The sequence below is a fragment of the Lolium rigidum genome, chromosome 6, assembly GCF_022539505.1.
Source record: "Lolium rigidum isolate FL_2022 chromosome 6, APGP_CSIRO_Lrig_0.1, whole genome shotgun sequence".
NCBI classification, from domain to species: domain Eukaryota; kingdom Viridiplantae; phylum Streptophyta; class Magnoliopsida; order Poales; family Poaceae; genus Lolium; species Lolium rigidum.
Genome location: NC_061513.1, coordinates 9,908,414 through 9,935,189, shown reverse-complemented (window position 1 = coordinate 9,935,189; position 26,776 = coordinate 9,908,414). Strand labels below are relative to the sequence as shown.

Genomic DNA, 26,776 nt, shown 5'->3' with positions numbered 1-26,776 from the left:
TTCAGAATTTTTTGACACTTCCATACGCTCCTATGAGCCAAAGTGAATTTCTCCTATTCATCGTCCATGTCATGCGCCCCAGACGGGAATAGCAATGGGTACCCATTACCCCGATGCGATAATTATTATGGATTATGGAACCGGAGGCTGTACATGGTGCAAAACTAATACTACACAAGGCATGGCAAATAGTACTGGCTTATTTCTATTAATTGATCGATGCATAACAAAGTTCTCAGGTATAACAATATAACATGATTTCCGGTAAAAAATTGTAGGTGCTACAAAACTTTAACCGAAGTAGTGACAAGACAGTAAAGCCCTATAATTAACATCTGTCGTTAAGCTCTCCTAAAACAGCATGGCAGTGACAAGAAAAGAAGACGTCATCAGTAAAGCCTGGCCTGCTTTAACCAAAGTTGAACTGAAAGCCTCCGGGAAATCCTCCGCCGCCGCCGCCAGGGAACCCACCATCGTAATGGAACGTGTACTGCTGGCCACCGCCTCCCCCGAATGGGTTGAATCCGCCACCACCACCTCCTCCACCCATCTCGTCCAGATCCTCTCCTCGGTCATATCTTACACGCTTGTCTTCGTCACTGAGCACCTGCACACGCATGCCATTAACATTAACATAATTTAAAAAAACATCTAAGCCATGGAGCTGATTCAAATTTCCGTTGTTTACATATCTTCAAATATGTTTCTTTTTCTGCTAACTCATACCTCGTATGCAGCAGCGATCTCTCGAAACATGTTCTCTGCTTCCTCCCGGTTCTCTTGATTTTTATCCGGATGCCACTGCAATGCCAGTCTTTTGTACGCACGCTTGATGTCTGCAGCTGATGCTGTCTTTGAAATGCCCAGAATTTTGTACCAGTCTTTCCTTTTGCTCAACTTGAGCTGCTTTTCAGCTTTCATATATGCTTCTCGGATTCCCATGTCCTGAGTCAGTGTCAACAAAAAAATCGCTGTTACACACAAACTTTGTATATAAGCCAGAAGCCAAGTTTGCAGGGAAATTGTTTACTGGACATACAGACTACAGAGTAATAAATAAATAAATAAAACAAGATGCAAGTTTTAAAACAAAAACAAAAATGGCATGCTGAAAGATACTAGGAGCAAAATGAGCTTAACATTCATATATTCAGCAACAGCAAGGAAAAATTGCATAAGATTCACCTGCGGTGATTTCTGGGCAGCCTCTTTTAGGTCCTCAACAGCACCTTCCCAATCTTCTGTGAGAAGTTTAGCCTCACCTCTCTGCAACAAGTATGAAGGGTGTCATATAATAATCAGTTAAACTAATAGGCTTACAAAATCTGGCATAATAAGTTCATTCGATTGCATAGCACACATAACTTCAAATTTCTGACATAACTCCAGTAATAAAAACTTATGTACTCTACTGATATTATCTATAAATATGGAACTGCAAGCTATTGAGTTTTGTTTGGAGGTGGTCTTTTGGCTCATAGGTGCATATGAACCTATTATGAAAAAATGCATCAAAAAATTCCGAAACAAAATTTCATGTGTACATCCGAATCTTCAAAAACAAGTTTTTGGGGAAAAAAAATTTAATATGGACTGTACAAGTAAGACCAAAAATGTTTGGTGAATAGTCATGTTGGAGCATCAAAATTTGTCTTTTTCTTACATGGAACACGAAAAATGTTCTTTAGTCCCGAAAACTTGTGTACGAACATAGAATGTCTAGATGTACATGCGGAATTTTATTTCAGATTTTTTTTGACATTTTGAAATGTGTTTTCACACAATGGGTTCATATACGCCCATGAGCCGAATTGTATTCCCCGTTTTGTCTTCGCTAAACAATTTCCTCAATGCTACATTTGATATGTGCAAATAGTTGGAAAGGAAGAGCTATATCCATGCTCAATAATAAAAGACTAGCATAAGTGCCAGCAGGTAGTTCCTTTTCCTAGCATTGGAAACATTGCATACTAAGAAACTGAGAAACGCTATATTTGCATTCTGAATTAAATGCATGACTGTCTGAATTAAATGCATGACTGTGTGTAAACTCAGGACAAGCAATGTTACCTGTGCCAAAGCGTCAACAAGTTCTTCATCTATGCTGAGTGCTTCTGTACAACTGCTGATTGCCTCCTTGCCTCTCCCAAGTTTAACCAGCGCCTTACATAGCCCAAGATAAAGATTTACGTTATACAAAGTATGGTCTGGGTCCATTGCTAGTGCTGCCTTGTAGTCCTCAGCAGCCATGCGTAACTTACTCTTGGCAGCATTATCTTCAGCCTGCACGCACACCATTTTATTTTATTACAGTGTAAACTCCAAAGTAATCGACAGCGAAGAAATAATCAGACAAAACTCACACTCTTGGTCTTCTTCAGAAGTTTTTTCAATCCAAAGTATGCTTTCTTCAATTCTGTATGTTCAGGGTCTAGACGGAGACCTTTCTGATAGTGCCTAAACAGAAAGCGCTGTTATTGAGTGTAGCAAATATTTAATCTTAACATGTTATCTACTACTGATGTGCCTGTACTGGCACGGAGGCACACCTTTTCAAATGAAAAACACCTTACATACTTTACCTGTTGGCAACATCATGATCAGCAAGGTAATAGTATGCTCGACCACGAAGTAAGAGTGCATCTAGGTTATCTTCATCTTCCTTCAGAATAAACCCTGTTTCGGAAATAACACTCGAATAGTCTTTCAGTGCTAACAACGCTTTAGCTTTGAGAAGCTTTGCCTGAAAAAAATCAACCGTTGTCTTGTTACTACAGCTTACCGATACAGGATGGCACAGAGTTTTTGGTTGAACACAATTACTAGGTCCTTAAGACTGTACCTGTAAGCACCCAGGAGAGAAGATGAGCACGATTTTCTTGACATACTCCAGGACTTTTGAAAAGTCCCCAGCATCAGACTGGCTATAAGCAGATTCTAATGCATTTTTAGCCTGCAGCAACTGAGACAATTCCTTCTCCACTGAAGCGGTCCCAGGCTTTAGCTCCATGTATTTGTTATAATCACTCTCAGCTTCCTTGTAGCTAGACTTCAGAAAAGCACGTCAGACACGTGAGGGCTAAGGAATGGTGATAATTTGAAACAGACGTTAATAGACTAAGCTGATTCTGATTTCTGAGTGTTCAAATGAACAATTCTGAAGTACTACCTTCTAGGGATCATATTTGTGTATAACAATCGATAATAAATAAAGGCCAAGGGACATAAATTACCTGCATCTCTGACGGAGCACCGACGCACGCTGCCTGTAAGCTTCCGAATGATTCGGGTCAACCTCCAAGACAGCATTAAGCAGACCGAGAGCCCCATCGTATTTCCTCAGGCTCACCATCTCTGATGCTCGCTTGAACAACGTAGAGGGATCATTATCCTGGGCTTCTGAAAAAAAGGAAGCAGAAGGGGTATTGGTTATGAGCTAGTCTAGCAGGACGCAAAATGGAAGTATCCCATTTTGTTTCAGTTTAACTCCATCTCTGCTTTCCTTTATCCGGAGGGATCTCTACACAGAGTAGGCATAGGCTGACCCAACCGCCCCTAAGCCCGGGCACGCACCCAGGCTTCCGGCCGGCGGTGCAACTTATTTTGATGAAAATTTGGGCGGGCTTACAGTGTGCCCAGGCTTGATGAAAATTTTGGGTCCGCGATTGAGAGTACTGCCAGGACAGACGAAGAATCAACACAGTTGGTCAAAATTCACATGGCTTGATTGAGATTTAAATGAAGCTTGTTTTATAGTATGTGGAATGTAGTAGGAAAATGGAGGCTGTATTTCCTTGGTTTTTGTGTCAGTGTTAGTCACCAGCTGACACTGCTGCCTCATTCATTCAAGCAAAAGTGGATGGAGCTGAGAGGTTACACGGATTGGTTTTACAGTTGTACTACTAGAACGCAATGAGGCAGTAGCAGTTTGGCTGGCACCCGACCTAATTGCTTATAATCAGAAAAATGACAGCTGACTGAAGAAGAGAAAAGACCACGTCAGGTGAGAGTGCAAGATCCAACGCAGTATAGAATGGGCGGCCGAGTCCCCTTGCAGAACCTACTCAAGTACCATATGCGATACTAGTAGTATCTATCATCCGATCCTAAAACTAAAAACATAGCGTATATGAAACATGGGGAGATTCGTGGCGCTAGCCTAGCTAGCTCCCCTGCAACGCGAAGAATGGGAATGGATCGCGCACGCAACCAAGCATCATCATCCTAAGAATAAAAGCAGAGGCGCAAGGGATTGGTCACCTTGCGAGTAGACGATGGGGGAGTAGAGGACGAGCAGCGGCAGCATCAGCCGCCACGGGCGCGCCATCCCCGCCGACCGCACCTGCCCGCCGGCGTCCTCCTCCGCCCGGTGGTGCCTCCTCAGATAGAAGCGGGATGGATCTCCTTGCCTCGCCCGGCCTCCTCAGAGAGACTCAGAGGTCCGTCCCGTTTTGTGCGAGATTTGATTTCGCGTACGAAGGAAGAAGACGATGGAGAGAAGGAAAAAACAGCCGGGACGGAACACGTAGCTAGGCCAATCAGGAGGGGACGCGTGGCCGCTGCTCTATTTGGGAACTGGACCGGCGACGGGAACTGTCATGATACGCCTCCAATGGTTGGTCCGCGACTCCGCGTATTCCCACATCTCGTTCTCCGAAACTGCTGTAATTCTTTTTTAATGACGTTGCATTGGCTCCATACCCGATACATTTATTAGATTTTTCTAAAACACACTACAAACGCATACCCTTACAAATACATACAGATACTCACTCACAAGGTACATCATCTTTTCGATAAGGAGTATATATTAATATAAAAAAATACTAATTACACACAGTCTCTGCAACAACGTATTACTCTAATAGCATTACGGATGCACACAGCCAAAAAGATAAAGAAGAAATACATAAAAGAAAAACCACGCTACACAATGGTATACCAGCCCTAGCACCTGAACTCCAGGCTCTCCAAAAGCGACGCCTCCAAGAAAGTAACAGTGCACAAACACAGTACGCAATGTACATTATCTGGTTGCTTAAAACTTTGTGGTGCATGCAAATCTTGTATGCCACATCCTTATTCTCTCGCAATCATTATTTCTTAGAACCATACTTTTCAATAAAAAAAATAGTGGTTATGTTGGCGCCCACAAGGCAAATGCATTGTTGATATTGTGAAATCTACCGTACTAATCAATAGTTCCATCCTCCATTTTGTCAATACTTAAGCAACAATGCTTATTTATACAACATAAGTGTTCAACTAGGCACCTAGCTTATAAGAATAAGCACGGGTGCTCGAGATTTGTTTAAAAACTCTATAAGAACCACTATGAGCACCTTTTTAAGGCATTTTTAACTCATCCCTTGTAACTTAGGCCCCCTTTGGCAGAGTATGTTTTAGAGCAGTATAATTGCTCCTCTAAAAATGCGGTTCCTAACTAACCTTTTAAACTTAATTTCCTAAAAAAAATCCCATACAAATCTATAGCAATCAATAGCTTAGTCATATAAAAATCAGTAGCATAGTCGTACAATCCATAACTACATAGTGGCGGACCTAGAGATTTTTAGAAGCCTTTAAAAACATGCTTACACTGTTATTTTGTCAGACAAATTGTTATAAAACATCGTGTGGTACAAGGCATCGCATCGCCGACAAACCATGGTGGATCCACCATGGTCGTCGGAATCGGTAGCATAGTCTCATATTGCATAGATCATAGATCATCAAATAAATCGATTGCACTCTAGCTTCTTTATTTGATCAAACCTAGCAGTCACTGGAACACATAACAGGAATGTGCCACCTATTGCAAAGTGATGCTAGTGATCTAGCTTGGTTTGGATTTTTAAACGCCCATGAATTTGTTGCCAAAATTCATCAACCGACTGCTTTCAACTTTTCCCGTACAATGACTCCTCAAAAAGAATTTGATAATTCCATGTGAACTACAAGGCATTGTCGTGGTCCTTGGTCCATTTGACGGGACTACGAATTTCAAATGAATTTGCATAAACACAACGACATATATACTCCATTTGTGCGGTTTGAAGTGAGAAAAGGGAAAATAATACTTTTAGGCATTTATGCCGAACTCCAATGGTGTTTTTAGGCTAAACAGTGGGTTTCCCCACTGTATATTTTTCTTTTTTATTAATAAAGCAAAGAAGTCTAAACTTATTACAGAAGTTGCTTGAGAGTAGCAACTTTTTTTAAAAAAAAAGACCAAAACTCCTCCAAAGGAAGAAAAAAGGAAAAAGACTATCTAAGCTGCTGGACCCAAGAGGATAGTCCCATATAATTTTTTCCTTTTCGCCTTATGTATAATGAGGGCCATTTCATCTTTGAATTTCTTGAGACATCTATAAATGTATGGGGTAACAGCCTTGAAGATGAAGTTATTTTTGGTGGTCCAGATTGCCCATGTGATCAGCATGATAATTTCCTTGAAGAAAGGTTTGGCAATGGCAATCTTAAGGCTCAAAATCGTCTGCTAGAAATCCAAGGGGGTGTGGCCGGGATGAGAAAGGAAGGAAGCCTCTGTCGCTAGTTCCGACGCTCCAACAATATCGAGATCTTGCACTCCAACCATCTAGGCCTCCTCTATCTCCTCCTCCGGCTCGAACGCACTAGACTCCACGGCAACTATAATTTGAAGGTGTGCGACATCTGTGATGTATCAGCAGGGGGTGTCAGGGCTGCGAGACGGCGAACATCGATGGAGCAACTGACAGGAGGTCACCGGTTGGAGGTTTTGGTGGTGACATGGTGTTATCACCAGAATTTGACCGGATCAGAGGTGGGCCGCGATTGGAGATGGGCTTGAAGAATATACATGGAAGGAGTACATGAATCGGCCTTATATGCAAAGTTTGGGCTAGTTTGCCCGTGTATCTGTAATATAGTAGGATACGTATCGGTTAGTTAGAGTTTGGCTCGTGCACGGTTGGGATTATTCCCACGTTAGAAAGTCTACGGACTATAAATATGTATCTAGGGTTTATGAAATAAACAACAATCACGTTCACCACAAACCAATCTAGGCGCATCGCCAACTCCCTTGTCTCGAGGGTTTCTTCCGGGTAAGCATCATGCTGCCTAGATCGCATCTTGCGATCTAGGCAGTACACGTTTATTCGCTGTTCATGCGTTGCTCGTACTGAAGCCTTTTTGATGGCGAGCAACGTAGTTATCTTAGACGTGTTAGGGTTAGCATTGTTCATCGTATCATATGCTGTCGTCGTGCAACCCTGAAACGTCTAGCCGCCCTTACGCCTATCTTAGGTGTAAGGGCGGCACCCGCTTGATCATTATTTAGTAGATCCGATCCGTTATGATTGCTCCTTGTTCTTCAAGGATTAGTTTAATATCTCGCATAGTTAGGCCTTACAAACGGGTTGAAGGATCCGAGTGGCGCGTAGGGTGTAGTTTGCTAGCCCTAGACAGGATGTTCCGGGGATCAACCTTGTGTTGGTTTTTAGGCCTTGTCTAGGGTCGGTTTACGATCACCGTGCGTGGCCGCCGAGCTCAATCACGAGTAGGATGTTCCGATTATGTGGTGAAAACCCTAAATCGTAGTAGGTCGTTTTAGCTTTATTCGACCAAGCAGGACCACCATATATTCGTACACCTCGTACGGATCATGGGTGGATCGGCTCTTTGAGCCGATTCACAGGACAACCTCGAGAGCCGATCGAGGCTCGTATTTAATGTTTACGTGTATGCCATGCAGGAAACTAAGCGAGGCACATCCATCACCTTCCCGACCAGGTATAGGTCGGGTGGCACGCCCTTGCACCGAGCATCGGACGTGCGTGCCGAGTCTTTGCGGGCCGTCGCTCGGAGGGACCGGGGCCAGCCGCGAGTCTCGGGAGCCTCCCGGCTCTACTGTGTTGCCCGTCGCTGCTCGCCGGTGGGTTTCTGACCACAACACATTCTGGCACGCCCGGTGGGACCATCTGCGACATCAACCACATCGCCATCTACATCTGAGATGGCGGACGGCACTCCAGTCACGTACGAGGATCTGACCGAGGAGCTGTTATCACCAGAATTTGACCGAGTCAGAGGTGGGCCGCGATCAAGATGGACTTGAAGAATATACATGGAAGAAATACATGAATCGGCCTGTTATGCAAAGTTTGGGCTAGTTGGCCCGTGTATCTGTAATATAGTAGGATACGTGTCGGTTAGTTAGAGTTTGTCTCGTGCACGGTTGGGATTATTCCCACGTTAGAAAGTCTACGGACTATAAATATGTATCTAGGGTTTATGAAATAAACAACAATCACGTTCACCACAAATCAATCTAGGCGCATCGCCAACTCCCTTGTCTCGAGGGTTTCTTCCGGTAAGCATCATGCTGCCTAGATCGCATCTTGCGATCTAGGCAGTACAAGTTTATTCGTCGTTCATGTGTTGCTCGTACTCGAAGCCTTTTTGATGGCGAGCAACGTAGTTATCTTAGATGTGTTAGGGTTAGCATTGTTCTTCGTATCATATGCTATCGTAGTGCAACCCTTAGACATCTAGCCGCCCTTACACCTATCTTAGGTGTAGGGCGGCACCCCGCTTGATCATTATTTAGTAGATCCGATCCGTTATGGTTGCTCCTTGTTCTTCAAGGATTAGTTTAATATCTGCATAGTTAGGCCTTACAAAGGGTTGGAGGATCCAGCGGCGCGTAGGGTGTAGTTTGCTAGCCCTAGACAGGATGTTCCGGGGATCAACCTCGTGTTGGTTTTTAGGCCTTGTCTAGGATCGGCTTACGATCACCGTGCGCGGCCGCGAGGCCCAATCGTGAGTAGGACGTTCCGATTATGCGGTGAAAACCCTAAATCATCGTAGATCGTTTTAGCTTTATCTTGATCAAGCAGGACCACCATATATTCGTACACCTCGTGCGAATCATGGGTGGATCGGCTCTTTGAGCCGATTCACAGGATAACCTCGAGAGCCGATCGAGGCTCGTATTTAATGTTTACGTGTATGCCATGCAGGAAACTAAGCGAGGCATCTCCATCACCTTCCTGACCAGGTATAGGTTAGGTGGCACGCCCTTGCACCAGCATCGGACGTGCGTGCCGGTGTCATTGCGGGCCGTCGCTCGGAGGGACCAGGGCCAGCCGCAGCCCTAAGTTGCTCCCGGCTCTCCTGTGTTGCCCGTCGTTGCTCGCCGGTGGGTTTCGACCGCAACACATTCGGCACGCCCGGTGGGACAATCTTCGACATCAACCACATCGCCATCTACATCCGAGATGGTGGACGGCACCCCGGCTCACGTACGAGGATCCGACCGAGGAGCTCAAGAAGAAGTATGACGAGGTCAAAGCGATCCTCGAAGCCGACCTCATCGGCTCGTTTCACAGAACCCGTTCACATGGCATCAGGTGGAAAGGGTTCTCGCCTGAAGGTGCGCTCGATGGAATAGACCTGTCCGCCCCGTCAGAAGAACGCACCAGGTCCCTGCGTCAGGAGATTAACTACATGGTGGCTCACTCGCTACACCGCCACTGCGAGAACCCGGTGAACACTTTGGAGCGTGTTGCTCTTCGGGTGATCCAGGAGATCATGAGGCACCGGTACTCTCCGTCGGGACCAGCTCTCGGGACATACCAAGGAGAGATGCCACTCCAGTCCCGTCCACCGCCGCCATTCGCGTTGGCAGCACCGTGAAGTGCCGAATTCATCGGCATTCGTCGTCTACAAGATCGGTGGTGACCCTAGTGACTACCAGTTCTTGCACGAGGCGCCTAAGGAGATCCCTCACGGATACACGTGCACATACGTGCCAGACTGCGGTAACTGGGCGCTCACAAACCAGGCCGCAACAGCAGGGACTTCTGGAAAAGCAGGAGGAACGTCAGCTACGGATCTTGAGAAGCGGACGTGGCTAGCTAAATATGCCACTCCGACAAACCTCCGCAGCTCAGCTCCTGCAGTTGGCTCGGAGCTGGAAAAGCAAGCATGGCTGGCTAAGTATGCCACTCCGGCGAATCTTCGCAGTTCGACTCCCGCAGCCAAGCACCGTGGATCAAATCAGTACGATCCCGAGAGACCAGGCTCGGCATGGTGCCGAAAAGGAGGACAATCGGCTATTCCAAGCCGTACCCCGACGAGTACGAGTTGGTCCCGCTACCACCCAAATATCGGCTCCTCGATTTCTCCAAATTTAATGGATCGGATGGTTCCAGCTCCATCGAGCATGTGAGCCGATATTTGGCACAGCTAGGAACGGCCTCAGCATCGGATCCACTACGCGTGAGGTTCTTTGCACAGTCCCTCACGGGATCGGCTTTCGGGTGGTATACTTCGTTGCCACCGGACTCGATCCGGACTTGGAAGCAGTTGGAAGAACAGTTCCACATGCAGTTTCACTCAGAGGCTTCCGAGGCCGGCATTGCCGATCTAGCTCAAATACGTCAGAAGCGTGGAGAAACCGTGGCAGAATACGTCCAGCGCTTCAGAAATCTAAGGAACCGATGTTATTCGGCTCGTGTGACTGAAAAAGAAGCAGTCGAGTTGGCAGTGGTGGGCCTTGCGTCACCAATCAAGGACATGGCCTCCCAAGCAGACTACCCTTCACTGGCGCACATGGTTCAGAAACTGTCGGCATATGAACAGCGCCACCCGGACTTGTACCAGGACAAATTCAAGCGTGCGGTAGTCCTGGTTGAGGCAGATGAAGACGAAGGCTCTGCGGGAGATCAAGAAGTAGCAGTGGCTGAATGGACTCGGGGGCAACCCCGTGTCCCGCAAATGGGTTAAGCCACCAGGTCCGCCCAGAGGGTTCGATTTTGACGTGACTAAAACTGAGCAAATCTTCGACCTCCTACTCAAGGAGAAGCAGTTGAAGTTACCCGAAGGCCTCAAAGTCCCCACGGTACAGGAGCTGAACGGAAAGCCATACTGCAAATGGCATAACTCGTTCTCCCATGCCACCAACGACCTGCAGGGTGTGGCGTCGAGCAGATCCAAATGGCGATAGAACAAGGACGTCTGATTTTTAACCAGTACGCCATGAAGGTCGACACCCACCCCTTCCCCGCCGTTAACATGGTGGAGTGCACTTACCCTGAAGGTTGCCAGCCAGGATTCTCGTTCAGCATCAACATGGTAGGACCTGGACACCACTCTGGCAAGGATGGAGACGAGGGCAGCTGCTCTCGTAGCAAGGACACAAAGGAGGCCGCTCCACGCGATCGGCTCCGGCACGATGGCAAGCGCTACATCACGAGAGGGAGAAGTGAGGAATGTAAGATATCGGCGACCTCTCTCCGATCACCTCCTCAACAAGTACGTGAGTCAATATAGCCAACGCCGACGATCCAGCGAACGATGATGATAGAGACCGTCCGGCTAGGGACGCCGGGAGACATCGTCGGCATGATCGCGATGAGGAGGAGTACGAGCGCCGTGCCAAGGAAAAATCGAGGGAGCAAGACGACGAGGACGAGCACTCGGGACTGCCCCTTCTTCGGACACTCGCTGGGATTCAGGAATGAGCCGATTGGCTACAATCGGCAACCGCCAGAATGTAAACAAAAGAGGAAGGATGCAGCTAACGTGTCCGTGTTCAAACGTCTAGGGCCTCTCCCACTTCGGAACATGCACGCTGAGTCCCCTCGGGTGGAAGATCTCGAGGATTTGGAAGACGATGAAGAAGAAGAAGAAGACAGATACCACCGGCCAGGGTGGTGCCCTGATGGACTCAGCCGTTCCCAAAAGCGTAGGGTTCAGCGATTACGCGGCTTGGAGGAAGCCGAAAGGTTATACCTGCACACGCTAAGGAAGGCGCGGCCTGATCTGGCCGCGAAAATTCAGCGAACCCTGGATGAAGAGGGTCGACCACAAAAAATGGTGTGGCGCCCCAAGCAAAGGAAAGCCGATGATGAAACATCGGCCGGCACAAACATGGTGTTCATCCTTCCTACGGAGTTCGGTGCTCCGAGGATTAGACGAGGCACTCGTGGCACAACTTGATCGCGGCCCACGGCCGGTTATCTTTGAGAAGCCACGAGAAAGAAGCTACGGACATCCGAAGGCCCTATACTTGCGAGGTTATATCGATGGGAGGCCCGTCAACAAGATGCTTGGTGGACACCGGAGCGGCAGATCAACATTATGCCATACTCCATGCTACGTCGGTTGGGACGCTCTAGCTCGGATCTGATCAAGACCAACGTGACATTGAGTGATTTCAACGGCCAAGCGTCTGACGCACAAGGTGTTCTGAACGTGGATCTGACCGTAGGAAGGAAAACCATCCCTACGACGTTCTTCATCGTCGATAGCAAGAGCACCTATGCTATTCTTCTAGGAAGAGATTGGATCCACGCCAACTGTTGCATTCCCTCCACGATGCACCAATGCGTAATACAGTGGGATGGAGATGAGGTAGAGGTCGTCCAGGCCAATGACTCAGCCGAGATTTCAACGGCTGGCATGGACGCTTGGGAAACAGCAGGCCAAGAGCCACTCTCAGGTATCAATTTGGACGACTGCGAGCGCATCGACGTGACAAAGGGCAGGGTTAGGCTGGTCTTATCCACCGGCCTGACCGTGTAGCAAGAACAAACCGATGAGCAAACGTGGCGAGGCCGATCCTTGGGATCGGCCCCAAAGATCTATGAAGGAACATTACAAAACCTTCGTTGAGCGATTCAATATGGAGGCCGATTCCAGCAATCGGCCAAAATTATCCTCACCAAATGTTCTGCTTGTGTTCAACATCGATCTACTGGGCAGCGGTTTTCCGTCGGCTGATGAGTTAGGAAAAATCAACATTGATCCTACCGGAGCCGACGTGCAAGTACAGTGCCTTGACTTACTACAGAGCCGATATCTGCAGTTACCTGACAGATTCGGCTCAGGGGGCACCTAATCAGATGAACATGTGCAGATGAACATGTGTGCAGTAAAATGTTGGGGGCCGATAGAAGAATCGGCCAGTAAAAAAAAAGGGTCGATGTATAATGAGAGCAGCCTCGGCTGCAATGAGCCGATTGTGGTGCCCAAACCTCCTCTTCAAGGACTTCCAACCCTTTGCGCCAGTTCAGCAGTAACATCAGTTTGGCATGCAAGGCAGCCTCTTTCTCATTAAGCTGTTGGTGTTTCATCTACAACATCGGCGTTCAGTGGAAGAAAGCTGATCAATGGTGGCAAGTTTGGCTGACTCTTCATGGTGGCTGTCTCAGATTACCAGATTACCTGAGGTCAAAGCCCTTTTGTTTGATCTGTGCATCCTCACCGTTATTCTCGCCTTGACTAAGGCTCGGGGGGCAACTAACTTGGTAGATGCTCTGTTTTTAAAAGCCGATTGGAGTGTCGTCGGCTGACCCTGCATCATAACCTTCTTCGAAAGCGGTGAGTTGTTGCAGTAGAAGACTACTAGAGCTGCTGAAAAGGAAGCTGCCATCATTTACTGAGTCAGAACCGTCTCTGTTGCTGCGAAAAGATAGAACGAGGCGCTATGTTCGGACAGTAAAGAGCGGTTAAGGGTCACCTTCAGGCTGGGAACCATAGCGTGGGCTTTGGATGGTGCTGCCCATGGATTCGTTGCAGTTGCGAACCTGCGCAATTGACATTTGAGGTTCGTATGGCCGTGGGTTGGATCTGTTCAAATGGCGTTTTGGGGAATTGGGGTTTTGCCCTTACGGACAGGCCACAAATTACCATTTGGATGAACAATAGAGTTGGCTCTGCTCGTGTTTTCATGGCAAGGACCGGTGCGCTGCCATCGGCTCGTAATTTGGCGACTTATTTTAGCAATCGGTAAATTTGATGAAAGGACAGAATCAGCTGAAAAGTTTTTCTTCATAATAAGAGGGATTTTTACAAAAGAAGAGCCGATTGCTCAAGAAGGGGAAGACAAAAGAGGAGCCGATTGCTCAGGGGCAACTAGTCCTACTCTACTAGTCCTCGCTGGCCTCGTCGTCGACATCGCTGCCGTCGGCGCTGCTTCCAGGGAGTTCCTCGTCGCTGCTGCCCCAGCCCTCGGCCGGAGCTTTTTCTTCCTCGTCATCATCATCATCCTCGCTGTCCGCCCAAGAGCGGAAGCGCTTTGCCGGCGGATGCTTAGCGGAGGAGGAGGAATCATCCTCCTCCTTTTCCTCTTCTTCCTCTACTTCTTCTTCTTCCTCCTTCCCGTCGGAGGAGGTGGGTTTCACCCAGGGATGGAGGTCGTCTTCGCTTTCGCTTATCAGCTCTCCTTCGATGAGGAACTTGAGGTCGTCTTCCCCATCGGTCAGAGGCAGGTCGCCATCTGACCCGACGAGTGCTTCGGGTGGGCCGTCTGGCACATGATCAAAGTTCCACTCCGGCTCGCTCGAGGAGGAAGACTGGAGGGAGAGGCCGGAGGAGACGGAGGAAGAGGAAGACATTGCTATAGGGGAAGAGGGTTTTTTGGTGCCGATAGCTAGAACAGAGGAAGGGGATGAAGAGGGCTAATCAATTGGCACAGTTAAATAAGGAGGAGCCTAGTGGAGATTTAATGCCATTGCAGTTTCCGAGGAAGTGATGCTAAAGCTATCAAATTTTGCAGAGAAGTTGAGAAGACAAGGCATCATGATGAAGGATACTGCAACGGTTCTGCTCTGCCACGACATGACCCGACGAAGAAAGAACAGAGTGATTTTGGAATTATCAATTCCAAAACCAGGGGGGCATGTGTTATCACCAGAATTTGACCGAGTCAGAGGTGGGCCGCGATCAAGATGGACTTGAAGAATATACATGGAAGAAATACATGAATCGGCCTGTTATGCAAAGTTTGGGCTAGTTGGCCCGTGTATCTGTAATATAGTAGGATACGTGTCGGTTAGTTAGAGTTTGTCCCGTGCACGGTTGGGATTATTCCCACGTTAGAAAGTCTACGGACTATAAATATGTATCTAGGGTTTATGAAATAAACAACAATCACGTTCACCACAAATCAATCTAGGCGCATCGCCAACTCCCTTGTCTCGAGGGTTTCTTCCGGGTAAGCATCATGCTGCCTAGATCGCATCTTGCGATCTAGGCGATACAAGTTTATTCGTCGTTCATGCGTTGCTCGTACTGAAGCCTTTTTGATGGCGAGCAACGTAGTTATCTTAGATGTGTTAGGGTTAGCATTGTTCTTCGTATCATATGCTATCGTAGTGCAACCCTTAGACATCTAGCCGCCCTTACACCTATCTTAGGTGTAGGGGCGGCACCCCGCTTGATCATTATTTAGTAGATCCGATCCGTTATGGTTGCTCCTTGTTCTTCAAGGATTAGTTTAATATCTGCATAGTTAGGCCTTACAAAGGGTTGGAGGATCCAGCGGCGCGTAGGGTGTAGTTTGCTAGCCCTAGACAGGATGTTCCGGGGATCAACCTCGTGTTGGTTTTTAGGCCTTGTCTAGGATCGGCTTACGATCACCGTGCGCGGCCGCGAGGCCCAATCGTGAGTAGGACATTCCGATTATGCGGTGAAAACCCTAAATCGTCGTAGATCGTTTTAGCTTTATCTTGATCAAGCAGGACCACCATATATTCGTACACCTCGTGCGAATCATGGGTGGATCGGCTCTTTGAGCCGATTCATAGGATAACCTGAGAGCCGATCGAGGCTCGTATTTAATGTTTACGTGTATGCCATGCAGGAAACTAAGCGAGGCATCTCCATCACCTTCCTGACCGGGTATAGGTCGGGTGGCACGCCCTTGCACCAGCATCGGACGTGCGTGCCGGAGTCATTGCGGGCCGTCGCTCGGAGGGACCAGGGCTAGCCGCAGCCCTAAGTTGCTCCCGGCTCTCCTGTGTTGCCCGTCGTTGCTCGCCGGTGGGTTTCTGACCGCAACAGGAGCTCAAGAAGAAGTATGACGAGGTCAAAGCAATCCTCGAAGCCGACCTCATCGGCTTTTTTCACAGAACCCGCTCACATGGCATCAGGTGGAAAGGGTTCTCACCTGAAGGCGCACTCGATGGAGTGGACCTGTCCGCCCCATCAGAAGAACGCACCATGTCCCTGCGTCAGGAGGTTAACTTCATGGTAGCTCATTCGCTACACCGCCATTCTGAGAGCCTGGTGAACACTTTGGAGCGTGTCGCTCTTCGGGTGATCCAGGAAATCATGAGGCATCAGTACTCTCCGTCGGGACCAGCTCTCGGGACTTACCAAGGAGAAATGCCACTCCAGTCCCGTCCACCGCCGCCATTCGCGTTGGCAGCACCGGAAGTGCCGAATTCACCGGCATACGTCGTCTACAAGATCGGTGGTGACCCTAGTGACTACCAGTTCTTGCATGAGGCGCCTAAGGATATCCCTCACGGATACACGTGCACATACGTGCCAGACTGCAGTAACTGGGCACTCACAAACCAGACTGCAACAGCAGGGACTTCTGGAACAGCAGGAGGAACTTCGGCAACAGATCTTGAGAAGCAGACGTGGCTAGCTAAGTATGCCACTCCGACAAACCTCCAGAGCTCAGCTCCTGCAGTTGGCTCAGAGCTGGAAAAGCAAGCATGGCTGGCTAAGTATGCCACTCCGGCGAATCTTCGGGAGTTCGACTCCTGCAGCCAGCACCGCGGATCAGATCAGCACCATCCTGAGAGACCAGTTCGGCATGGTGCCGAAAAGGAGGACAATCGGCTATTCCAAGCCGTACCCCAACGAGTACGAGTTGATCCCGCTACCACCCAAATATCGGCTCCCGGATTTCTCCAAGTTTAATGGATCAGATGGTTCCAGCTCCATCGAGCATGTGAGCCGATATTTGGCACAGCTGGGCACGATCTCAGCAGCAGATGAGCTGCGTGTGAGGTTCTTCGCACAGTCCCTCACAGGATCGGCTTTCGGGTGGTACACATCGCTGCCACCAGACTCAATCCGGACGTGGAAGCAGTTGGAAGAGCAGTTCCACATGCAGTATCACTCAGAGGCTTCCGAGGCCGGCATTGCCGATCTAGCACAAGTACGTCAGAAGCGTGGAGAAACTGTGGCAGAATACGTCCAGCGCTTCAGAACTGTTAGGAACCGATGCTATTCGGCTCGTGTGACTGAGAAAGAAGCAGTCGAGTTGGCGGTGGTGGGTCTCGCATCACCGATCAAGGACGTGGCCTCCCAAGCAGACTACCCTTCACTGGCGCACATGGTGCAGAAGCTGTCAGTATATGAACAGCGCCACCCAGATGTATACCAGGATAAATTCAAGCGTGCGGTGGTCCTGGTTGAGACAGAAGAAGATGAAGGGTCTGCGGGAGATCAAGAGGTAGCAGTGGCTGAATGGACTCGGGGGGCAACCCCCATATCCTGCAAATGGGTTAAGCCACCAGGTCCGCCCAGAGGGTTTGATTTCGATGTAACTAAAACTGAGCAAATCTTTGACCTCTTACTTAAGGAGAAGCAGCTAAAGTTACCCGAAGGCCTCAAAATCCCCACGGTACAGGAGCTGAACGGAAAGCCATACTGCAAATGGCATAACTCGTTCTCCCATACCACCAACGACTGCAGGGTGTGGCGTCAGCAGATCCAAATGGCGATAGAACAAGGACGTCTAATTTTCAACCAGTACGCCATGAAAGTCGACACTCACCCCTTCCCCGCCGTTAACATGGTGGAGTGCACTTACCCTGGAGGGTGCCAGCCAGGATTCTCGTTCAACATCAACATGGTAGGACCCGGACACCACTCGGTAAGGACGGAGACGAGGGCGGCTGCTCTCGTAGCAAGGACACAGAGGAAGCCGTTCCACGCGATCGGCTCCGTCACGATGGCAAGCGCTACATCACAGAGGGAGAAGTGAGGAATGTGAGATATCAGCGACCTCTCTGATCACCTCCTCAACAAGTATGTGAGTCAATATGGCCAACGCCGACGACCCAACGACGATTATGAAAGAGATCGTCTGGCTAGGGACGCCAGGAGACATCGTCGGCATGATCGCGACGAGGAGAGATATGAGCGCCACGCCAAGGAAAAGTCAAGAGAGCAAGACGACGAGGATAGGCACTGGGACTGCCCCTTCTTCGGTACACTCGCTGGGATTCGGGAATGAGCCGATTGCCTACAATCGGCAACGCCGAGAATGTAGACGAAGAGGAAGGATGCAGCTAACGTGTCCGTGTTCAAACGTCTAGGGCCTCTCCCGCCTCGGGACAAGCACGCTGAGTCCCCTCGGGTGGAAGATCTCGAGGATTTGGAAGACGATGATGAAGAAGAAGATAGGTACCACCGGCCAAGGTGGTGCCCTGATGGACTCAGCCGTTCCCAAAAGCGTAGGGTTCAGCGACTGCGTGGCTTGGAGGAAGCCGAAAGGTTATACCTGCACACGCTAAGGCACGGCCTGATCTGGCCGCGAAAATTCAACGAACCCTGGATGAAGAGGGTCGACCACAAAAAATGGAGTGGCGCCCCAAGCAAAGGAAAGCCGATGATGAAACATCGGCTGGCACAAACATGGTGTTCATCCTTCCGACGGAGTTTAGTGCTCCGGGATTAGACGAGGCACCCGTGGCACAACTTGACTGCGGCCCACGGCCGGTTATCTTTGAGAAGCCACGAGAAAGAAGCTACGGACATCCGAAGGCCCCAGTACTTGCGAGGTTATATCAATGGGCAGCCTGTCAACAAGATGCTGGTGGACACCGGAGCGGCAGTCAACATTATGCCATACTCCATGCTACGTCGATTGGGACGCTCTAGCTCGGATCTGATCAAGACCAACGTGACATTGAGCGATTTCAACGGCCAAGCGTCTGACGCACAAGGTGTTCTGAACGTGGATCTGACCGTAGGAAGGAAAACCATCCCTACGACGTTCTTTATTGTCGATAGCAAGAGCACCTATGCTGTCCTGCTAGGAAGAGATTGGATCCACGCCAACTGTTGCATTCCATCCACGATGCACCAATGCGTAATACAGTGGGATGGAGATGAAGTAGAGGTCGTCCATGCAGATGACTCAGCCGAGATTTCAACGGCTGGCATGAACGCTTGGGAGACAACAGGCCAAGAGCCACTCTCAGGCATCAATTTGGACGACTACGAGCGCATCGACGTAACGAAGGACGGGGTTAGGCTGGTCTTATCCACCGGCCTGACCGTCTAGCAAGAACAAACCTATGGACAAATGTGGCGAGGCCGATCCTTGGGATCGGCCCCCAAAGATCTATGGAGGAACATTGCAAAACCTTCATTGAGCGATTCGATCAACATGGAGGCCGATTCTAGCAATCGGCCAAAATTATCCTCACCACACATTCTGCCTGTGTTCAACGTCGATCTAATGGGCAGCAGTTTTACGTCGGCTGATGAGCTGGAAAAAATCAACATTGGTCCTACCGGAGCCGATGTGCAAATACAGTGCCTTGGCTAACTACAAAGCCGATATCCGCAGTTACCTGGCAGATTCGGCTCGGGGGGCACCTAATCAGATGAACATGTGCGATACATGTGAAGTGAAATATTGGGGGCCGATAGAAAAATCGGCCAGTAAAAAAAAAATTCATGGTATACAGCCGATGCACGGACATCGACTTTAGAGCTAAGAAACAAAGCCGATGCACAGCCATCGACTCTAGTACAAATTACACAGGATCTACCCGTTGCGTGTTCAAGACACGGATTTCGACCGAGTCGGTTTTCAGTTCAGCCTCAAGGCCAACCTCCAACCTTTTACTCATTAGGCCGTTGGTGTTTCGTCTGCAATATCGGCTTTCAAAGGAAGAAAAGGTGATCGGCTCCGGTGTATCTACCGTCGGCCTGGCTAAGTTGGCCACCTTCTCAGCTACGCTCGTAGGAATGGTAGGACCTCTGCATGGTGGCTGTCTCAATTGCCTGAGTTCAAGGCCCTTGGACTGAACTGTGTATCCTCGCCACTGTTCTCACCTTAACTGAGGCTCGGGGGGCAGCTGATTTGGTAGACACTCTGTTGTTGGAAGCCGATTGGAGTGTCATCGGCTGACCTCGCATCATAACCTTCTTCGAAAGCGGTGAGTTGTTGCAGAAGAAGACTACTAGAAGCTGCGGAAAGGAGCCTGAAAGGGAAGCCGTCGTCATCTACGGTGGTTTGGACCATCCTGTTGCTGCAAGAAAATGAAGGAGACTGGATTCTCAAAACAGCCGATGAACAGCCATCGGCTATAGGATTGCAAAGTATTATGGTCAGATATCAAATTACAGTCTGAATTTGAGAAGTGCTTGACTGACGGTCTAATTGGTATCTGAGTCTGGCTTCGTGGGCGTCTGAGGCGAAAAGTCCGATATGTTGCTATCGGTCTTGGTGCGGCAAACGGAAGACTTGAAATTGGATTAATTGAGAGTCAAATTGGAAGAACAATTCTTATTGATTCAAAGGAGCGGCTTTACAAGAAAGAGCCGATGGCTCTCAAAAGGGGCATCCGATGCCTAGTGCACTGCTACTACTAGTCCTACACTAATTGGCCCCTGTTCTAGGGGTCGTCGCTGTCCTCATCGTCGCCATTGTAGCTGTCGTCGGCGCTGCTTCCAGAGAGTTCCTCGTCGCTGCTGCCCCAGCCCTCGGCCGGAGCCTCTTCTTCCTCGTCATCATCATCATCCTCGCTGTCCGCCCAAGCGCGGAAGCGCTTCGCCGGCGGATACCCAGCGGAGGAGGAGGAATCATCCTCCTCCTCTTCCTCTTCTTCCTCTCGCTTCTTCTTCTTCCTCCTCCTCGTCGGAGGAGGTGGAGTTCGCCCAGGAATGGAGGTCGTCTTCGCTCTCGCTCTTCAGTTCCCCTTCGATGAGGAACTCGAGGTCGTCTTCCCCATCGGTCAGAGGTAAGTCACCATCTGACCCGATGAGTTCTTCGGGTGGGCCATCTGGCACGGGATCAAAGTTCCACTCCTGCTCGCTCGAAGAGGGAGATTGGAGAGAGAGCCCTGAGGAGATGGAGGAAGAGGAAGACATTGCTACAGGGAAAGAGGGTTTTTTAGGTGCCGATGGCCGGAGCAGAGCAAGGGGATGAAGTGGCGAACCGTTCGGCACGGTTAAATAAAGGGAGCCTAGTGGAGATTTAATGCCATTGCAGTTTCCGAGGAAGTGATGCTAAAGCTATCAAATCTTGCAGAGAAGTTGAGAAGGCAAGGCATCATGATGAAGAATACTGCGACGGTTTTGCTCTGCCACGACATGACCCGACGAAGAAAGAGCAGAGTGATTTTGGAATTATCAATTCCAAAACCAGGGGGGCATGTGTTATCACCAGAATTTGACCGGATCAGAGGTGGGCTGCGATTGGAGATGGGCTTGAAGAATATACATGGAAGGAGTACATGAATCGGCCTTATATGCAAAGTTTGGGCTAGTTCGCCCGTGTATCTGTAATATAGTAGGATACGTATCGGTTAGTTAGAGTTTGGCTCATGCACGGTTGGGATTATTCCCACGTTAGAAAGTCTACGGACTATAAATATGTATCTAGGGTTTATGAAATAAACAACAATCACGTTCACCACAAACCAATCTAGGCGCATCGCCAACTCCCTTGTCTCGAGGGTTTCTTCCGGGTAAGCATCATGCTGCCTAGATCGCATCTTGCGATCTAGGCAGTACACGTTTATTCGCTGTTCATGCGTTGCTCGTACTGAAGCCTTTTTGATGGCGAGCAACGTAGTTATCTTAGACGTGTTAGGGTTAGCATTGTTCATCGTATCATATGTTGTCGTCGTGCAACCCTGAAACGTCTAGCCGCCCTTACGCCTATCTTAGGTGTAAGGGCGGCACCCCGCTTGATCATTATTTAGTAGATCCGATCCGTTATGATTGCTCCTTGTTCTTCAAGGATTAGTTTAATATCTGCATAGTTAGGCCTTACAAACGAGGTTGAAGGATCCGGTGGCGCGTAGGGTGTAGTTTGCTAGCCCTAGACGAGGATGTTCCGGGGATCAACCTTGTGTTGGTTTTTAGGCCTTGTCTAGGGTCGGTTTACGATCACCGTGCGTGGCCGCCAGGCTCAATCACGAGTAGGATGTTCCGATTATGTGGTGAAAACCCTAAATCGTAGTAGGTCGTTTTAGCTTTATTCTGATCAAGCAGGACCACCATATATTTGTACACCTCGTACGGATCATGGGTGGATCGGCTCTTTGAGCCGATTCACAGGACAACCTGAGAGCCGATCGAGGCTCGTATTTAATGTTTACGTGTATGCCATGAAGGAAACTAAGCGAGGCACATCCATCACCTTCCCGACCGGGTATAGGTCGGGTGGCACGCCCTTGCACCGGCATCGGACGTGCGTGCCGAGTCTTTGCGGGCCGTCGCTCGGAGGGACCAGGGCCAGCCGCAGTCCTGGGAGCCTCCCGGCTCTACTGTGTTGCCCGTCGCTGCTCGCCGGTGGGTTTCTGACCGCAACACATGGTTGCTCGATTCCGACAGTGGCAGCCTCCTGCAAACGATTCAAGGTGGGTAGTAGGGTAGGGGTGTCGCTGGAGGCGTCGCCGATGGCATAGCTAGGTGGAGGGGGAGAAGGGCGAGTTGGGTAGGAGAGCTAAAAATATACTTCGTGCGGTCGACATCGAGTATATTTACTTCTCCACGCGGTTGACTCTTGTATTTTTTACTTCTCTAAAGGCTATATGTGGTATAGAGGAGTAAAACCATAATTTTACTCTGACCAGCTATAGGGGAGCAGTTTTAAACAGTAGGCTCAGAGGAGCCAGACTTTAAATTAACAAAGTCATCAACTAGACAGGGATTACACAAGGCCACCCACCCACAACGACACCACACACCACAAAGACCGAACGATACAAGGGAGCACCCTGAACAGGTTACAACTCAACAGTACACACAAGCACCGAAGGAACTTGCAAGGTGAATACTACCATGCTCCGGCACCAATACATCCAGAACGGAAGGCACGACGGGTAGCGCCCTGGCCGCCCAGCACCAACGAGGCCGAGCCGGAGAGGAGGACGAGGGAAGGAGGGCTGCCGACCAGCCAGCGGTGGAGGCCATGCCCCCCGACCCCCCCCCCCACACACACACACAGCAGCCATCCTCCGTGCCTGGGGAGCCCACGCGCAGATCCCCGCCGCTCCCTTCACGGGCTCTGCGGGGCTTCGCCGAAAGCTGCCTCATGGGACGGCGAGGGGAGGGAGGGGCGGTGGGGGAGAGGCGGTGATACGTCTCCAACGTATCCATAATTTCTGATGTTCCATGCTTGTTTTATGACAATACTTACATGTTTTGCTTGCACTTTATAATGTTTTTATGCATTTTCCGGAACTAACCTATTAACAAGATGCCACAGTGCCAGTTCCTGTTTTCTGCTGTTTTTGGTTCCAGAAAGGCTGTTCGGGCAATATTCTCGGAATTGGACGAAATCAACGCCAAAGATCTTATTTTTCCCGGAAGCATCCAGAACACCGAAGGAGAGTCGGAGGAGAGCCAGGGGGCCCCCACACCATAGGGCCACGCGGGCCAGACCCTGGCCGCGCCGGCCTATGGGGAGGCCACCCTGTCGACCCTCCTGCGCCGCCTCTTCGCCTATTTAACCCCTTTCGACCTAAAAACACGGTACCAATTGACGAAACTCCAGAAAGACTCCAGGGGCGCCGCCACCGTCGCGAAACTCAATTCGTGGGACAAAACTCTCGTTCCGGCACCTGCCGGGACGGGGAAGTGCCCCGGAAGCCATCTCCATCGACGCCACCGCCTCCATCATGCTCCGTGAGTAGTTCCCCCATGGACTACGGGTTCTAGCAGTAGCTAGTTGGTATACTCTCCTCCATGTACTTCAATACAATGATCTCATGAGCTGCCTTACATGATTGAGATCCATCGGATGTAATCGGTGTTGTGTTTGTTGGGATCCGATGGATGATACATTATGATTAGTCTATCTATAAAGTTTGTGAAGTTATTGTTGCTGCAATCTTGTTATGCTTAATGCTTGTCACTAGGGCCCGAGTGGCATGATCTTAGATTTGAGCTTTATAATTATTGCTTAGATTGTATCTACAAGTTGTATGCACATGTCACTGTCCAGAACCAAAGGCCCCGAAGTAACAGAAATCGGGACAACCGGAGGGGATGGCGGTGATGTGAGGGACACATGTTCTCACGGAGTGTTAATGCTTTGCTCCGGTGCTCTATTAAAAGGAGTACCTTAATATCCAGTAGATTCCCTTGAGGCCCGGCTGCCACCGGCTGGTAGGACAAAAGATGTTGTGCAAGTTTCTCATTGCGAGCACGTACGACTATATTTGGAAAACATGCCTACATAATTAATAATCTTGATGTTCTGTCTTAATGCTTTGAATCCTATCAATTGCCCAACTGTAATTTGTTCACCCAACATTTGTCACTTATTGGAGAGTTACCACTAGTGTAGATCGCTGGGAACGCCGGTCCATCTTTCATCATCATATACTTGTTCTACATGTCATTGGAAGTAGTATCAACTATCTTCTGGTACCATTGCTCTCATATTGCTATTACTGCTGCTGTGTTACTGTTACTACTGCTCTCATATTATCGCTACTTTCACATCACCCTGTTACTAGTGCTTTTCCAGGTGCAGCTGAATTGACAACTCAGTTGTTAAGGCTTATAAGTATTCTTTACCTCCCCTTGTGTCGAATCAATAAATTAGGTTATACTACCCGCGAAGACTGCCGCGATCCCCTATACTTGTGGGTTATCAAGACCGTTTTCTGGCGCCGTTGCCGGGGAGGCATAGCTCTACTCATAAGTTCACCTGGGGAGTACACTCTACCTCTCTCTCTGTTTTATTTTATTTTGTTTTGCTTAGTTTACTTTTGTCTAGTTTACTTGTGCTTAGTTTATTTCTGTCTAGTTTTATTTTGCTTAGTTTACTTTTGCTTAGTTTCTTTTTGTCTTGTTTTATTTTCCTCATATACCCAAAAATCCATAAAAATTTGAAAAACCTAAAAATTAAAAACTGTTGTTATGGGAGAACCAACAACCTACTTGGAGCTTATAGAATGTTATAATAATTATAGAAAATCAAGAGCTGGTGAAGTAATGAGTGCTATGATAGAAAAAGTGAATACAATTGCTAAAATCTTGCTTAAACGCCATGATATAAACTGTTGCTCTCGACGGGATACTAAACATCTTAAATTTCAATGTGGCTTTAGTGAGGAATTTTTAATTAAGAACTATAATCGGAATTGCTATATTCATTATGGGTTCGAAGAGGTAGAACAATTTGTCGTATTTATGGGAGCTTCTGAGATCGAATCCTTCATGGTTGAGAATTATGAAACTTGTGTTGTTTGCAAGGACCTTAAAGATTATGTCTCTTCTATCCTTAATTGTTGCATAGAATGCTTCAGTGATAATCCTTATATCATTGATTATAAAGAGAGACTCATTAATGCACAAGAATGCACTCACAATTTGCAGGAACCTGTGGAAGAAGAAATTGATGAACCTGAAAGCTCATTGGATGAAAAAGAGGAGGAAATTGATGAACTTGAAAGCTCATTGGATGAAAAAGAAGAGGAGAGCGACGAACAAAAGGAGGAAGAATGGATTAGCTACCCATGCCAACCTTCTAATGAGAGTAACTCTTTATCTCTTACACTATTTGATTGTCCTCCATGCTTACCGAAAGAGGTTGAATGTTATGTTCCTGTGGATTCTCTTGAAATATTACCTATAAGTAAAACTTATGAGAATAATTATGCTACTGTTATATATGATAATCCATGCTACTTTGATAAATCTTATGATAATGCTTTGTTTGTGCTCGATGTCGAAATGCATGGTACTAAAGAATTTTGCTTGGCAAATGTTTATGATAAAGCTCTAGATGATGGTCCTATGTTACTTGATACTATTAATTGTACTACTAATGAAAATGGGATTGGAGAGTTCTTGACTTATTCTATGAGTCCCATATCTCTTGAGATTGATCAACTACCTTGTTATATTATTAATAAAAGAAAGTTTGAAAGTTTTAATTCCACTATTCTTGAACTTGATAAAAATTATATGTTTGTGGATCATGAAAAGTATGCTGTGTGTGATAGTTATATTGTTGAGTTTATTCATGAAGCTACTGAAAATTATTATGAGAGAGGAAAATATGGTAGTAGAAATTTTCATGGTACTAATACACCTCTCTATATGCTGAAATTGTTGAAGTTACGCTTGTTCTATCTTCCTATGCTTGTTACTTTGCTTTTCATGAACTTGTTTATTTACAAGATTCCTTTGCATAGGAAGCATGTTAGGCTTAAATGTGTTTTGAATTTGCCTCTTGATGCTCTCTTTTGCTTCAAACACTATTTCTTGCGAGTGCATCATCAAAACTGCTGAGCCCATCTTAATGGCTATAAAGAAAGAACTTCTTGGGAGATAACCCATGTGTTATTTTGCTACAGTACTTTGTTTTATATTTGTGTCTTGGAAGTTGTTTACTACTGTAGCAACCTCTCCTTATCTTAGTTTTGTGTTTTGTTGTGCCAAGTGAAGCCTCTAATCGAAGGTTGATACTAGATTTGGATTTCTGCGCAGAAACAGATTTCTATCTGTCACGAATCTGGGCTGTTTTCTCTGTAGGTAACTCAGAAAAATATGCCAATTTACGTGCTTGTTCCACAGATATGTACGCAACTTTCGTTAGTTTTGAGTTTTCTGATTTGAGCAACGGAAGTATTTATTTAAAATTCGTCTTTACTGGCTGTTCTGTTTTGGCAGATTCTGTCTCTGTTTTTTTGCATTGTCTCTTGTGGAGATTAAGCGAGGTTTTCTAGACGTGGAGAGCTGTAGCTAATGTTTTATTGAGTTCTTGCAATGTGTCACTACA

General features: G+C 48.0%; 1 protein-coding gene across 1 annotated transcript; it reads right to left on the bottom strand.

Annotated features, from left to right (window-relative positions):
- Window positions 1-238: 238 nt before the first annotated feature.
- On the bottom strand, window positions 239-4,341 carry LOC124661519 (dnaJ protein P58IPK homolog B-like). Its single transcript, XM_047199383.1, has 9 exons — window positions 4,261-4,341; window positions 3,234-3,399; window positions 2,843-3,044; window positions 2,583-2,743; window positions 2,364-2,457; window positions 2,071-2,283; window positions 1,186-1,266; window positions 727-945; window positions 239-607 (listed from the first exon to the last, which is right to left on the bottom strand). Exons 1-9 carry the CDS (start codon window positions 4,325-4,327, stop codon window positions 410-412), a joined length of 1,401 nt encoding a protein of 466 aa, XP_047055339.1. The 5' UTR covers window positions 4,328-4,341; the 3' UTR covers window positions 239-409.
- Between the last annotated feature and the right edge of the window lie 22,435 nt (window positions 4,342-26,776).

Bases quoted from the DNA above. Each gene is read 5' to 3' on its own strand.
- LOC124661519 (XM_047199383.1), bottom strand. From the start codon at position 4,327: ATGGCGCGCCCGTGGCGGCTGATGCTGCCGCTGCTCGTCCTCTACTCC. The intron at 1,267-2,070 runs GTAACATTGCTT...TACTTGTTGCAG, and splicing joins TTGTTGACGCTTTGGCACAG to AGAGGTGAGGCTAAACTTCT. The intron at 946-1,185 runs GTGAATCTTATG...ACACTGACTCAG, and splicing joins CTGCCCAGAAATCACCGCAG to GACATGGGAATCCGAGAAGC.